This window comes from Lichenostomus cassidix, chromosome 4 (assembly GCF_008360975.1).
Source record: "Lichenostomus cassidix isolate B80296 chromosome 4, HeHo_3.0, whole genome shotgun sequence".
Classification (NCBI taxonomy): domain Eukaryota; kingdom Metazoa; phylum Chordata; class Aves; order Passeriformes; family Meliphagidae; genus Lichenostomus; species Lichenostomus cassidix.
Genome location: NC_139484.1, coordinates 12730265 through 12743047, shown reverse-complemented (window position 1 = coordinate 12743047; position 12783 = coordinate 12730265). Strand labels below are relative to the sequence as shown.

General features: G+C 39.6%; 1 protein-coding gene and 1 long non-coding RNA gene across 3 annotated transcripts in view; both read right to left on the bottom strand.

The window, feature by feature from the left end:
• Positions 1-750: 750 nt before the first annotated feature.
• The window catches only part of EMCN (endomucin), a 52757-nt gene continuing 40724 nt past the window's right edge, over positions 751-12783 (bottom strand). For both annotated transcript variants that reach the window (XM_085057934.1, XM_085057932.1), the window contains 2 exons: positions 3743-3805; positions 751-2478 (listed from right to left, as the gene is read on the bottom strand). In XM_085057934.1, the coding sequence (XP_084914060.1) occupies positions 3747-3805 (59 nt within the window). In that variant the 3' untranslated portion in view covers positions 751-2478; positions 3743-3746. The remainder of the gene's footprint in view (positions 2479-3742; positions 3806-12783) is intronic.
• On the bottom strand, positions 8606-12763 carry LOC146437891 (uncharacterized). Its single transcript, XR_014851581.1, has 2 exons — positions 8899-12763; positions 8606-8798 (listed from the first exon to the last, which is right to left on the bottom strand). It is a non-coding gene; the product is annotated as an uncharacterized LOC146437891 (long non-coding RNA).

Below are 12783 nucleotides of genomic sequence, written 5' to 3'. Positions count from 1 at the left end.
ATTGATTTTTCATTTCTTTTTCATCTACCTGAGTCATTGCATGTAACTTCTTTAAATACTGAGTTCTTTCTGCAGACAGTTTGTCACCTCCCATTAAAGCCAATTCCAGCACCTCCAGCTCTGCAGAAGAAAAGTGCCTGAAATATTCTTCCAAATCCTTTCTGTGCTTTACAGATATCCTTCAAGGAAAATCTGTCTTCCATTCTTGTTAAGAATCAGGAGGGAATTTATGTTTGTATGAAGGAGAGAAGTTCCTACGTCTCCTTTTACCACAAGTTTTGTCATTTCAGGGCTTAAGAGGATCTCAAGTTCTTTATTTCTGGTCTCCATTAAACTCACCTCTTTTACTTCAAACACACTCAACACAACTCAGTCCTTTTAAGAGATGTTTCCCAGCCTTCTGATGAGTGCTTGGTTGTCCGCTGTGCCCCTTATCATGAAGAGCCCAAACTCCATTCCTGTTTTGGTGTTTTTCACTTTTTCAGTATCAAGATTGGCAGAGAGCCTTGCTCTCTCCCCATCACCGATTGTCACGAGGAGGAGTTTCCACTTGCCACCTCTAGCGTGCCTTCTGCAAGGTTTCATGGAGTCCCTGCCACCACCATAGCCAGAACATCTAATATCTCCTCTGCAGGCTTGTAAAAGGTTCAGCTCATTCTGTGATACAGGAATGCAGAGTAATGGACAATGGTTGCGCTAGACATGGGTAATGGACTGCATTTCTGCAAACAGAAAAGAGTAGCTACTTGATAAAGATAATAAATTTTAATAGGCAGTAAATTTCTTTTTCTTGACACAACATGGTAGTTTCTGAACAGATTTTGCACAAAAACACAAACAGATATTTCACAATCTTTCTCTGCTTTTTTTTCTACTGTCCTTTCACTATAATACAACGTACTACAAAATACTTTGGGTTTTTAATCAACATGAAAATCCACAATGACTGCTTTTTTTTTGAAGGGAATTTCATCAGTCAGGAACCAGAATAGTTGCAGAAGCCAGCTAGCATACTTTAGATGGCCTGACCTTTTCAAAGTAGGCATCCAAGACTTCTCTGCTCCTGAGGAACACAAGTGATCCAGGAATACCTGAATGAACCACGTAAGTTCAGCTGCAGCACGGACACTTGTTTGTTCCTCATCTTTTATCGAGCTTCATCAAAAGTCTCACATGGTGCTACTAAGACAGAAGATTATCAGACCCACCAAAGTGGAAGTAAGAGCATCGGCCAAGCACAGGAAAATGAACACTTTTCAGATTTGTCTATGGACATGAACTAATAAATCTGCTTAATCTCTTACCATAGTGCTAGGCAAGTTTAAATATTTCAGAGAAGGAAATTGGAGAGAGAAGTTCCTCAAAAACATTGTGTCAATAGGTATCAAAACTTATATGATCGTCTTGGATCTTAGATCACCAGTTGTCTTCTTTCCATTCCCCAATAAAACAATGGAAGTTCTTGGAATGCTACCAGTCAGCAGATTGAGACTGAGCGGATGCTCAGAGTAATATAATTTTCGAACATTTATAGTTCTAGAAAGGTAGGGTACATGCAGGTAGAAGCAGTACTTGATGTTTTGGAACTGCCAGCTCTGTACAAATTAAGAGTGTCTGTATTTAGCACTTGAAACACTCTCTAAACTTCCAGAGTTATTCAATAACCCGCAGGAATCCCATGCATTACTCAGAACACAGGGAAGAAGGTTCATCTGTGAAATTGCTTACCTTGCTGATTCCCACTGTGTGCCCTAGGCTATATGGGAGTCACATTTGTAGCACATAAAATGCAATTAGCCAAGGAACAGGTGAAAACCAACTATTGCCACATTACAAGGATTATATTCAGTAATTTACAGAATTTCAAAGAGTCTCATTGCAAGGTATATTCCTCCCTTCACGGAAAAAAAGCACACACTTCAGCATCTCAGCCAGGCATCCCACCCTGTAAACATTTATGACAAGCAAAGCATGTGCTACAGTGAGGAGTCTCATGTAAATCACTGAATTAATTTTCATAGTGGCTGTTCGCCCAGTCCTGTTTCAAGGGTCAGGCCCTGTTTGTATTTTGCTACATACAATTAAAAAACCTCTAACTACCATAAATTCAACAAAGTATGCTCACTGATATTTCTTCCTGTTTGTGCAGAAAACATTTTTAGTAGCTGCTATGCAAACGTCACCTAATTTTTACATTATCTTCACCCTTCTTGTTTTTACATTCTCTTCAACCTTGTTTCCCTGCTTTTACTATATGTGAAAATAATAAATACATATGATATATCAGTTATTAAGCCATCAAAAAAATTACATGTCATTCCAGAAGGGACAGAAGATGCTTGAGATTTAGAAGTCAAAACCTGGTTATTAACACAAGTGTCCGGATGGTAAAAAGCTTCAGCTGCTCCACATTTCCCATTGAAACGCAACTTTGGTGGGATGTTCCTGCATATTGAGATAAAACAGGCTGCTTCACATCTGAAATGACAACAGTATCTCAAGATTATTATTCCAGGTGAGGTTGTTCAGGAACAGAAGAGTAAAGCTAAAATGGCAGACACAGAATGAATCCAATATGGGATAGACAACAAGGATTAAATTAGTTTTCCAGACCGTTATCCTGCATCCACACAAATTGAACCACCTCTGGGTTTTCAGTAATGTAGGCAAAACTGCATTCGGCTGCTCTAATTCAAGGAACAAAGGAGGTAATTTCCCCCTTGTTATTGGCATCAGGAAAGCTTGGTTTCTACATCCTGTGGGAAATGAGAATAGATCAAACCCATCAAATCTGTCCTTGACGCTTCTGGTCAACCAGGTATGTCTCAGTGGCAGGTGGTGGGACCTATTCTATAGGAGCTTCATTCTACAGTGCTGGTGGGAGGCTGGGCTTTGCCAGAGCCTCGGTCATGTCCATCCCACACATGCTGTGAGACTCAGTTCCTCAGGCCACCCTTCTGCCCCCTACCTCCCTGCTCCACCCAGGGCCCTTCCCACAGCTGCTTCCTTCTCCCAGCCTCAGCAAAGGACCACAGCTCTCCACAGTTCTCCACAAATGAGAGAAGCAACTCCATGAGATGCAGATATTGTGGTGCCTGAGAAAGCTTCATACATGAAGGAAAATGCAGCACCTACATCAAAAACTGGGTTTCAGAGGTGCTCTGATGGTCTCTGCCCTCTCACACATAAAAATACCATCCAGAACTTGCTGTGTATGTTAACTGCCAAGGATTTCAAGCCGTAATAAACCACTTCAATAAAAGTGATTACTTTTGCATGAAGTAAAAAAGATACAGATTTTTCACAGAAAAAAAAGGAGCAAAAAATTTCCGAGCACCAAATTTCTTTTTTTCTTTTTTTTTTTTTTTTTAAATAGGTATCTGCCTTTAAAAATCTATTATTTTTTAAACAAACAGAAACAGTATTCACCCAGGAGTTTACATCTAGGAAATGCTGAACAGTTAAAGTCACATGCTCTTGCCTCTAAAGATCTATCTGTGAGCTGGCAGCTTCTTCAGTTGCCCCGTTTGCCTGTGAATCTGGTCATGATGGTGTGCTCAAGCTGAGCTTTGTTTAAGCCATTTTTCCTTGAGGCTGCTGCCAACTTAAGTCATTAGTCTTTTTGGTGTGCATTTTTAACCCCTTTTTTTTGGTTACACAGCTCAATACTGAAACTAAAAAGTATTAAAGGGACTAAGAAACACTAATGTTACAGGATGGAAACCAAAGGCTATAAACTCACATATTTATTGCTGAGATGTAAAGAGTTGCCGAGTTTTATTCTTCCCATGAGATGAGTGCTCCCCTAAGAAACAGGAAATACATTTGCATCAGATAAACATAGAAAAACAAAAGGGCCAATGAGTCTAGCAGGAAAACATCACTGACCACCATACAAACTAGCCAGTCTCCTTGTCAGATTTACTTAATCAGCAAAAACTGTCCCCACAATAGATTTTTACCTCTCTATTTTATAGACTATTTCCCCTGTGATTTGCTCATAAATGGTGGGTTACTACCACAAAGTGCTTTCCAAGGCAGTTCTCAAGGGGGTTGAAGAGGAATAAGATTTTAATTAATTTATAGCTATAATTAGAACATTGAATTACAAAAATAAGAAGATAGAACTATAAAATTAATTTTTGCCAGTAACATTGACATCAGCCCAGTTCGTCCAAAGCAGAAGGATGAACATTTAAGAACTTCACACAATTCTCAATCCTCCTTCCCTGGAGAAGCAGAGGCACTACCAGCAGTTACAGGCAGACAAATAATCCTCCAGATGAGGATGTGTTTACAGATGTCCTATTTCCAAGCGCACATCCCAGGAATGCCAATGGAATTACTATGTACCAGAGATTTGTCCATGGAGATGAACAGGGAATGGCATTCACAGACTGGCCAGAGCCACATGGAAACAGGCATGAGTGTGGGAAAACCCAGATGTCTCCAGGAAACTGCCTTCTGCCTCCCTGCTCACCTGCAGGAGACAATTTAATGCCTCATGCACGCATGAGAGGCAAGGAGGTGATGTATTACATTCCAGGAGAAGTGAGTATGTATTAAAAAGCTTCATATGATCAATAGCCTAGGGTTGCAAACTGTAATATAAATTAGGATTATAAAAAATTCCCTGATTAGGCATTTAAATAATTAGCAGCCAAATTAAATAGTTGCACTCCTGAAAAGAATGGAAAAGACTTATCAATAGTTTTCAGACAGCTTTTCTTCACTCCAAAAAAAAGGCCCTTTAATTTCGTGCAGCAGCTTTTCGAAGATGAGTAGAAAACTTGGTAACTGCTGAAAACTGTCTAACAATAATGGTCTGAAATTGTGTTCACTCCCTGAGTGTTCAATTTTGAAAAAAAAAAAAAAATTCAATAATTTTGAAGTGTTTCTAAGATAGAGCTTCAGAAGTTCCAACAATTGCTGGGGGCAACAGCCCCCTATGATATCAGTGTCTGGTGAGGGATGGATGCAGGCAGGGATGTTTTACATTGCTTTGCCACTGCACCTCCAAGAGGGCAGGAGCGTGCCAGACTTGTCAAACACAAGCAAGTTGTGGCTACTCCATGGTTGCTAATGTGCCTGAACACATTTGAGTCGTAAGGTCTGCAATCATTAGTGCCAGACAACAATTCAGTGATGAAGAGACAATGATTATATATTGGAGAAGAAATGGTCACAGATGCTCTCCGTTCAAGAGAAAAAAGGGCAGTGGATGGGTTTAGATACAGGGCTGCAGTATACCTGGAGACTGCACAGAGAGGTGTCCAGATCAATTTTGGAGTTCAGTGGTTTGGCAGTTTGATATTTTGCTAAATATCTAGCTGCAACTCAAAGGGAAAACCAAGAAGAACATTCACGTTAGCTGCAAGTAAGCAGACATTCATATTGGTGCCAAAACAGCCTTAACTGACAGAAATAGATTCCAAGACTGAAAAAACCTCAAACTTGCCCCCAAACCATCATCCACCAAAACAAATTGATTAAACCTTGCTTCCCATAAGGGAAATGAAAAACCAAATACTTGTGTTTAGTAGTTTGTTAGAACAGATGATATTTTAATAGACTGAAGAAAATATTTCACACGGAATTGTTTGCTGATCAAGAAAATAAAGGATGCAGTGGAGGTGCTCAACCAGTCCAGATAGATTTATGTGGATCCTTTGAAAGCTGTCACAGAATCATAGAATTGTTATGTTTGGAAAAGACCTTTAGGATTATCAAGTCCAACTGTAAACCCAGCAGCATCATGATGTTCACCACCAAACCATGTCCTCATGTGCCACATCCACACATTTTTTGAACACTTCCTGGAATGATGACTCTAGCAGTGCCCTAGAGAGCCTGTTCCAAAGCTTAACAACCCTTTTCATGAAGAAATTTTCCCTAATAGCCAATCTAAACCTCCCTTGGAGCAACTTCAGGCCATCATTGAAAGAGAAAGGGTATAGTTACACAAAATAAAGCAAGAGCAACATTGCTGCCCTACATCATCAGTGAAAAACTGGTATTTAATTTATCCTGGATTATGCATTTAGAGAAGGATCACACACAGCTTTTGTGTTATGCACCAGGAGATGGAAGACATTAAGAGAAACTTGAACCATCAGCTTCTCACTACATAGTTATTCAGCATCTTGCTTGAAGGTATTGGTTGATCCAATTTGATGGGTACTACGGCAACAACTTTCTGATAATGGGCTGAAAATTCATCATACATTTGTCTACCTTGACAAGTAAATGAGTGGCCTCAGAAAAATGGGAGATGAAGGGAACTGGAAGAAAGTATTTGGTGCAGTTAAAGCGCTATAAACTGCACAGCTGCAAGTGCAACATGACCCCTTTTACCTGTGGTCCTGCCATGTCACACCTCTCCAAATGGAGGAGGAGCTGTGGGCTCAGATAATTGGCAGAGGGCAGTGAGAAGCCAAGCTCATATATATCACGCACTTCTACAAAAACTGAAAGAAATCATGTACAATTTGAGAAAGAAGCCTTAGGCAGAATACTTGGAAAATGAAATCAGATACTGACATGAAGGTTTTAGCTGAGAAGCAAAACTGCCATTACACCTTTTATTCTCCCTCTCATCCTCCAGTGTTACACGTTTGTTGATTTTTGTCTGAAATTGGATTGCAAACACAAAGACGCAGGCATCATGAAGTCTCTAACTATTACTGTCATATAACACAGATCTGTAGTTAAACTGTCAGGCTTATTACTGCAGGAGGCTGCAGATATCACAGCAAACAAGACAAATTTGTGGAATTAAAAGCCACTGAGAACTATGAAACACCCAGGATACAACATCTGATTCAGGACATCTCCAGGCCACAGGCTGCTGGAAGACGATGGTGGAGAACATGTTATTGGACTCCTTTCCTGTTTGTCATGCCTCCTTTCACACCTCATGCAATACACCTGCAGTGACAGGACTTGGGACTACACAGATCCAGGATCTGAGCTGGCTCACTGATGGTTTCTTAGCCTCAATACTAAAGGAGACAATTCTCTAGCAACTACCACAATACAGCATTGATCTTTCGTACGCAGAGCATCCCATGTGGCACGCTTTGAAAATTTCTGCTGCAGCCATGGTCCCCAATTTACCCAAGGAAATTGGCAGTGTAGGCACTGGGCTTGATCCAATACACCCTTCACACATCCTCCTCTAAAGCACGGTCATGCTTCAAAAGGATAAGGACAAGAAAAATGTCAAAAAAAGAAATTAAAAAATTTGTACTCATAAATTCTCATATTTCAATATAATTGTTTTAAGTGCATGGAAAGTAGACTAAGTACACAGATACTGAGGGCTCTTCCAAGTGGAAAGATTACCAAGAAAGCAATAGTGCTGCAGTGAAAATGCAGGGTTTTCTTCCTAATTAATATTTCACTTGTGCAGTATTTGTTTTGATTTTTCACTCACAAATATACTCATTTCAACTATTAATGCTGCATCCTGATGCCAGTGTATGTGCATAAGTAATGGGTACAATCAGCTGAAATTACAGGCTGCAATAAGATCAGTTTTGAAGCTCTGAAACAAACATTTCTTTCTCTCACCGTTACGGAAGTCTATTGTATTAATCTCACTGCAATTTGCCCTCTCCCCCTGCCCCTCCACATTTGACTCAGAATCTGAATATATTATTGAGAATATACATACACCGCAGAACATCATGACATAAAAGAGAGTACAGACTGAGTACTGTGAGTACAGAAAGACTCTGACCCACGTAAACCCCTCTGACATTACTGGGAAAGCTGGAAGGAAAAGGATGTAAAAACAGTCTTTCACATAAAAAATTGGTTGTACTGCACCTCAGATTGCATTGTAAGAAAAAAATTAGTTGTGCTGTTATTTCACTGTAATGTCTGCTACCGAGAAATTGCTTTTAAGTGGCAATCAGGTTTGGAGCAAAGAATTAAAGCAAACTTTTCATAAAATCTGATTGCAGATGCCTATATTTTATAAAAGTATAAAACTACCTCTGCAGACACAGGAATCAAAATGTCTGTTTTTACCAAGCTGAACTAAAAGAAAGAGGGGTGCATTACAGATGCTGGAGAACAGCATTAAGTAAGAACCAGTGGCTGGGTTTGGTGTCGGCCAGCAGATCCAGCACCTGCTACGTCCTGCAGCTCGCCACACACTTCACCATTTCCCTGAAAACTGCTCCTCACCACTGCCAGCAGGAGAGAAGTATCTGAACAATTCACCGTGGCAGAGAGAGGGTGTGTGAAAACGGTCAAGTGAAGGACAGAAAGGCAATTGCTGCTGAATGGCCAGCAAAGGACAGGAGGTAGCTCCCTCATGAGGAGCATCTCAGAAAACTGCAGGCTGGAAAGTCAGCAAATGCATCACAGGGGAAAACATCACCTGACTCTAAGCAGTCTGACTGTAAGAGATTGCTTTAAAAATGCTTGAAAACATACACAGCTCACAAACCAAATTAGAAATACAGAAGGAAGCATATGCTATTTTGACTACAGTTTGACTATGTTTTCAACTACGGTTTTGTCCAAAAGTTTCAGCTGGAAGCATACGCAGTCAGAACTTTGTGTGAGAGTAAATACAGAGTCCAGCCACAAGCTGTAGAGAGCTAAGGAAGTTTATTCTCCAGTTTATGTGAAGAGAGAAAACACAACTTCAGGCTATTATACAATACAAGGTTAAAAAAAATAGAGTATCAGAAAATGAGAAAGAAAAGGAAAGGGAAGAAGGTACTTAATATCTTTCTCTGTTTCAAGGGACCCCTTTTCCACAAAGCAGCTTCTAGGTGTTAAACCTGCAGGGGAAAAAACAGAAGATCCTGAAACTACATCTCAGAATAGCCAACAGAAATAATCAATATCATATCCTGCATTAGCAGGAACACCCACTCTTACCGCTCCTAATCACACAGCATGCCAGCAGACTGCTCTTGGCTGACCCACACTGCTTATCTGGTAAGTAAGTGGAAAAGGGAAGGGAATTTCCACTGACAGAGTGCCTCATCTAGGGACTCAGATTCTTCACCTGCTCCTAGAGGCATCCATCTGGATCCTAAATGTAATGAGAAAGAGGTCAAAGTTCCATTGCATGTTAAGAAACCTCATGGCCCACTATGGAACCATGCCCCTCACAGGGGTAAATTTCCCTGGGTTGGGTTCCTAATAAGGTAAACCCCAAAGATTACCTTCTTAAATGCCACAGTCCATGTTCAGATGTACTCAGCATAACAGGAACCAAGGTCTGCACCAGCTCCTGATTTTTCCCATTGTACCAAAACCACATCTATGGTTTGATGAGTGAGGCAGAAAAATTAGTCTCAGCATTTGGAGGGTCATAGAAAGCAGTGACGAAGATATTTTCATCCGACCACGTTGTTTCAGAACCCCACAGGATTTTCTATGTCCAAGCCTTAGCACCACTGTGGGCTGCCTTGAGGTACATTCAGTTGAAACAGCAGATAATAGCTCTAAGGCCATCATTACTGTTGAACAGCAGTGGCTTTTGGAAGAGATGTGGAGCATATGGGGAAGACAAACTTTTCTGCTTCCTTGGTTCATGCTGTCTTGCACTGCTTTGCCATCTGAGAGTACCTCTAGGTATTGACTAATCTCTTTCTCCAGTGTGATGGCAGTAAGTTTAAGGGGTTTCAAATGAAACAGGACAGGTGTCTCCCAAATATCCATCTTTGAGCCTGGTAAATTTTCTCATCTCTGTTTAGTAGCAACACTTGAATTTTCATTTTTGTCCTCATTGGGTATCTTTGGAAGCCCTAATGCAGACATGTACCACAGACCCTTCTCCAGCCACCTTCCATTGCAGGTGCCTCAACAAAATCTGAACTACCTCAGCTTTGCCACATTCAGTATCCTTTCAGCAAATTCAGTGTGGAACAGGCAATATTCCCACAGGCCAAGCAGCTCATATCCTACCCTTTAACCTCAAAACAGTTCAGTCTGGATAGAAATCATGCTTTATTGGATCAGCTTATGCTTAGGTTCCAGGATTATACCTAACAAGTCTGAAATATTATGTCACCTGCACATCCCTATGAAACTTTACATTGAATATTGAACAGATGTGCTTCTACTAAAAGGCCTTAAATATATTTTACCTGCTCTAGAATAATTATTCCAGGCAAGGGCCATTAAAAAAATTGTCAAGTCATTACTCAAATATCAATACTTCTCTCACACATCATGCATCTGTATGAAATAGATACATCTTATCCAAATTTATATTCACCAGCCTTTCTGTAACTGAGGAATTTTCATCCCTCAACATTTTTCATGAATCCTAAAAAGGTGATCAATACCTTTGCTGTTTTTCAGTGTAATACAGAAGAACCCTTACAGAAAAAGCTAGGTCTGTTTTCAAGACAGGCAATATTTTAACCTCATGGATGATGGTACTGATCTCTTAGTCATCAATTAAAACCCTCCATCTTATATTCTCAGGAAATGTGACTATCACTGACATGCTAAATGTGCAGTTCTGTGGGCTATGTTGAATCTCAAATAAATATTTTTTCAGGTAGATTTTCTAGAACACTGTATTGTAGAAGACCATTTATTCTCCCTAGGGAGAATCACCCTAAATTTGCCTGTACAGTGAACCTGAAATGGCTGCCATAAGTCCTGCGTTTGTACATTAGTGTAAGACTTTTGTGATGATTCAGCATCCTGAGCATTTTTATCCAAGGTGAGTTTTCAAGTAAGATGCAAGAACAGACACTTATCTTGCACGAAGTGCGGCAGTTCACCGCCAAGCACGCATGAAAAATTTACTGAGTTTAGTTTCGTTTTTCTGCTTTTTTACTTTACATCAATTCTACACCAGTTGTGTCCCTTAGAGCTCAAAGCCATTAGCAATTCCATCTTTTAAGAAGAGTTATAAAAAATGAGAATATTAAAGCTCCATTTTACTTAGTGTCCCTGATGATACTACTCCATTAAAAAACATTACTTTAGTCCAGGCTTAATTGAAAACTATTTTTTTCCTGTATTCTTTTACATTAATTGTAGGTATTTGAAATATTATTCTTGATTAAATTTAATTCAGCTGTGCCTCTGAAAAAGGAGTCTTCCCTTTTTCTTTCATTTCATATTCAGAACCTAATTTTAGGAGTCCTAAAATAGGATCCTTCAGTAGTCAACAGACCACCACAGGTCAGCCCATTCCAGCTCAAGATAGATGTCCAAGGCAGATGGAATAAACAGCCCTCTGGACACATACAGCTCTTTCAACTACCTGCAGCTGGCATAGTTCTTAGACAGATAAAATAATGCAAGATTAAACTCACCATAACATTTGATCAAGATCTATGCACAACACTGACACAGGGTCTTTCTAGGTTACCTGCTTGAACAGTCTGAAGGTCCTTATTTGTCCTGTATATATTTTACAAAATTATACAACCAACAGAAGCAAAATCTTCTGTTTGGAATAAAATGCAAAAACTAAAAATTACAGTGTATACTTCTAAAAAAGCTTAATTTGAATACATATCAAGGAAGAACTGCATTGTATATATACTTGACCTTACGGAGGAGCTGCCTATTGACAGTGAGAGGATGATGTAGGTCTGCCTGTAAAGTTAAGGCTGCTCTTTGAATCTTTCTAATTTTAGTCTTTCTACACACAACATTTTGTAGTTTTGTTGGTGCATACAGAGGCAGCCACAACACACACTTTCCAAACAGCTGGGCCAAGGAAAAAGAAGAACACATGTAAAGAAGTTTTATACAGTGCAATTATTGTCAGTAACTGTAAGAAGGCTTGTGAGTCACACAGTTCTTGCATCTATACCGTGAGAAACATTTGCCTTTATGCCTGAGCTTGTAACAAAGCAAGTAAATCTGATTCAAATGGGAAAGCATCCTAACATATTTGAAATACCCATATGAATGAAAAATATTTCTGGGAGAAACAGTCCTCTGTCAGAGGTTTTTAACTTAAGAAGTAAAGTCACTCTAAAAACCTGAGTAAAAGCAGGACTTCAATTTCTGTGAAAGCATGTTTAATTTTGAAACATATAATGACGTAAGAATTCAAGAGAAAATGGCAGCTAGTTTAAATATGAATTGTATTAATGAGAAGAGGGCAAGAATCTTGTCTTCTAAGTGGTTATGACTCAAACATTCTAATTATAGCACACACACATCATACTTCAGTAAAAAAGAATATCAAGCATCCTCTGGATGGAAGATACTCAGACACTTGGTGAACCAGTAGCTGATTAACAGGCACCAGAGCTCATCTTGTGAAAAAAAAAACAAAAAAACAACCAAACAAAAAAGTGAGCCTGTATCTTTTCTCATTTACCCTGCTGTAAACCACAAACAATTCTGCTACCATCAATGAAGTCACCTTACTTTTGAAATGGCACAACGAGGGCAGAATCAATCAAAAAATGGCCATTAATTACTTTTTAACTTCAGTCAGCTTTCAAAACAAAACATTATGATTTTAAGAAAACATACAGATTTTAAGAAAACACACACACAACTCCATACTCAAAATAAAGCTAAAAGTCCATTCCCAAAGACATATACCACCAAAAAAAAAAAAAAAGTTCCCAAATCAAGACGCTCTGAAGTGCAGCCTCTAAAGTGCCAAAGTGTAGTTAGCCTTTGCCTAGCAGCAGTGGGGCAGAATGATGTGTCCTGTGATGGAGCAGGCCCTTCTCATCCCCCTCTAGTCCTTAGCTCTGTGTTGAGAGGCCATGGGGATCTTGTATGGTGCTGGTTTGCTGCAAGGGCTGCCAGATTGCACAAAAGTTT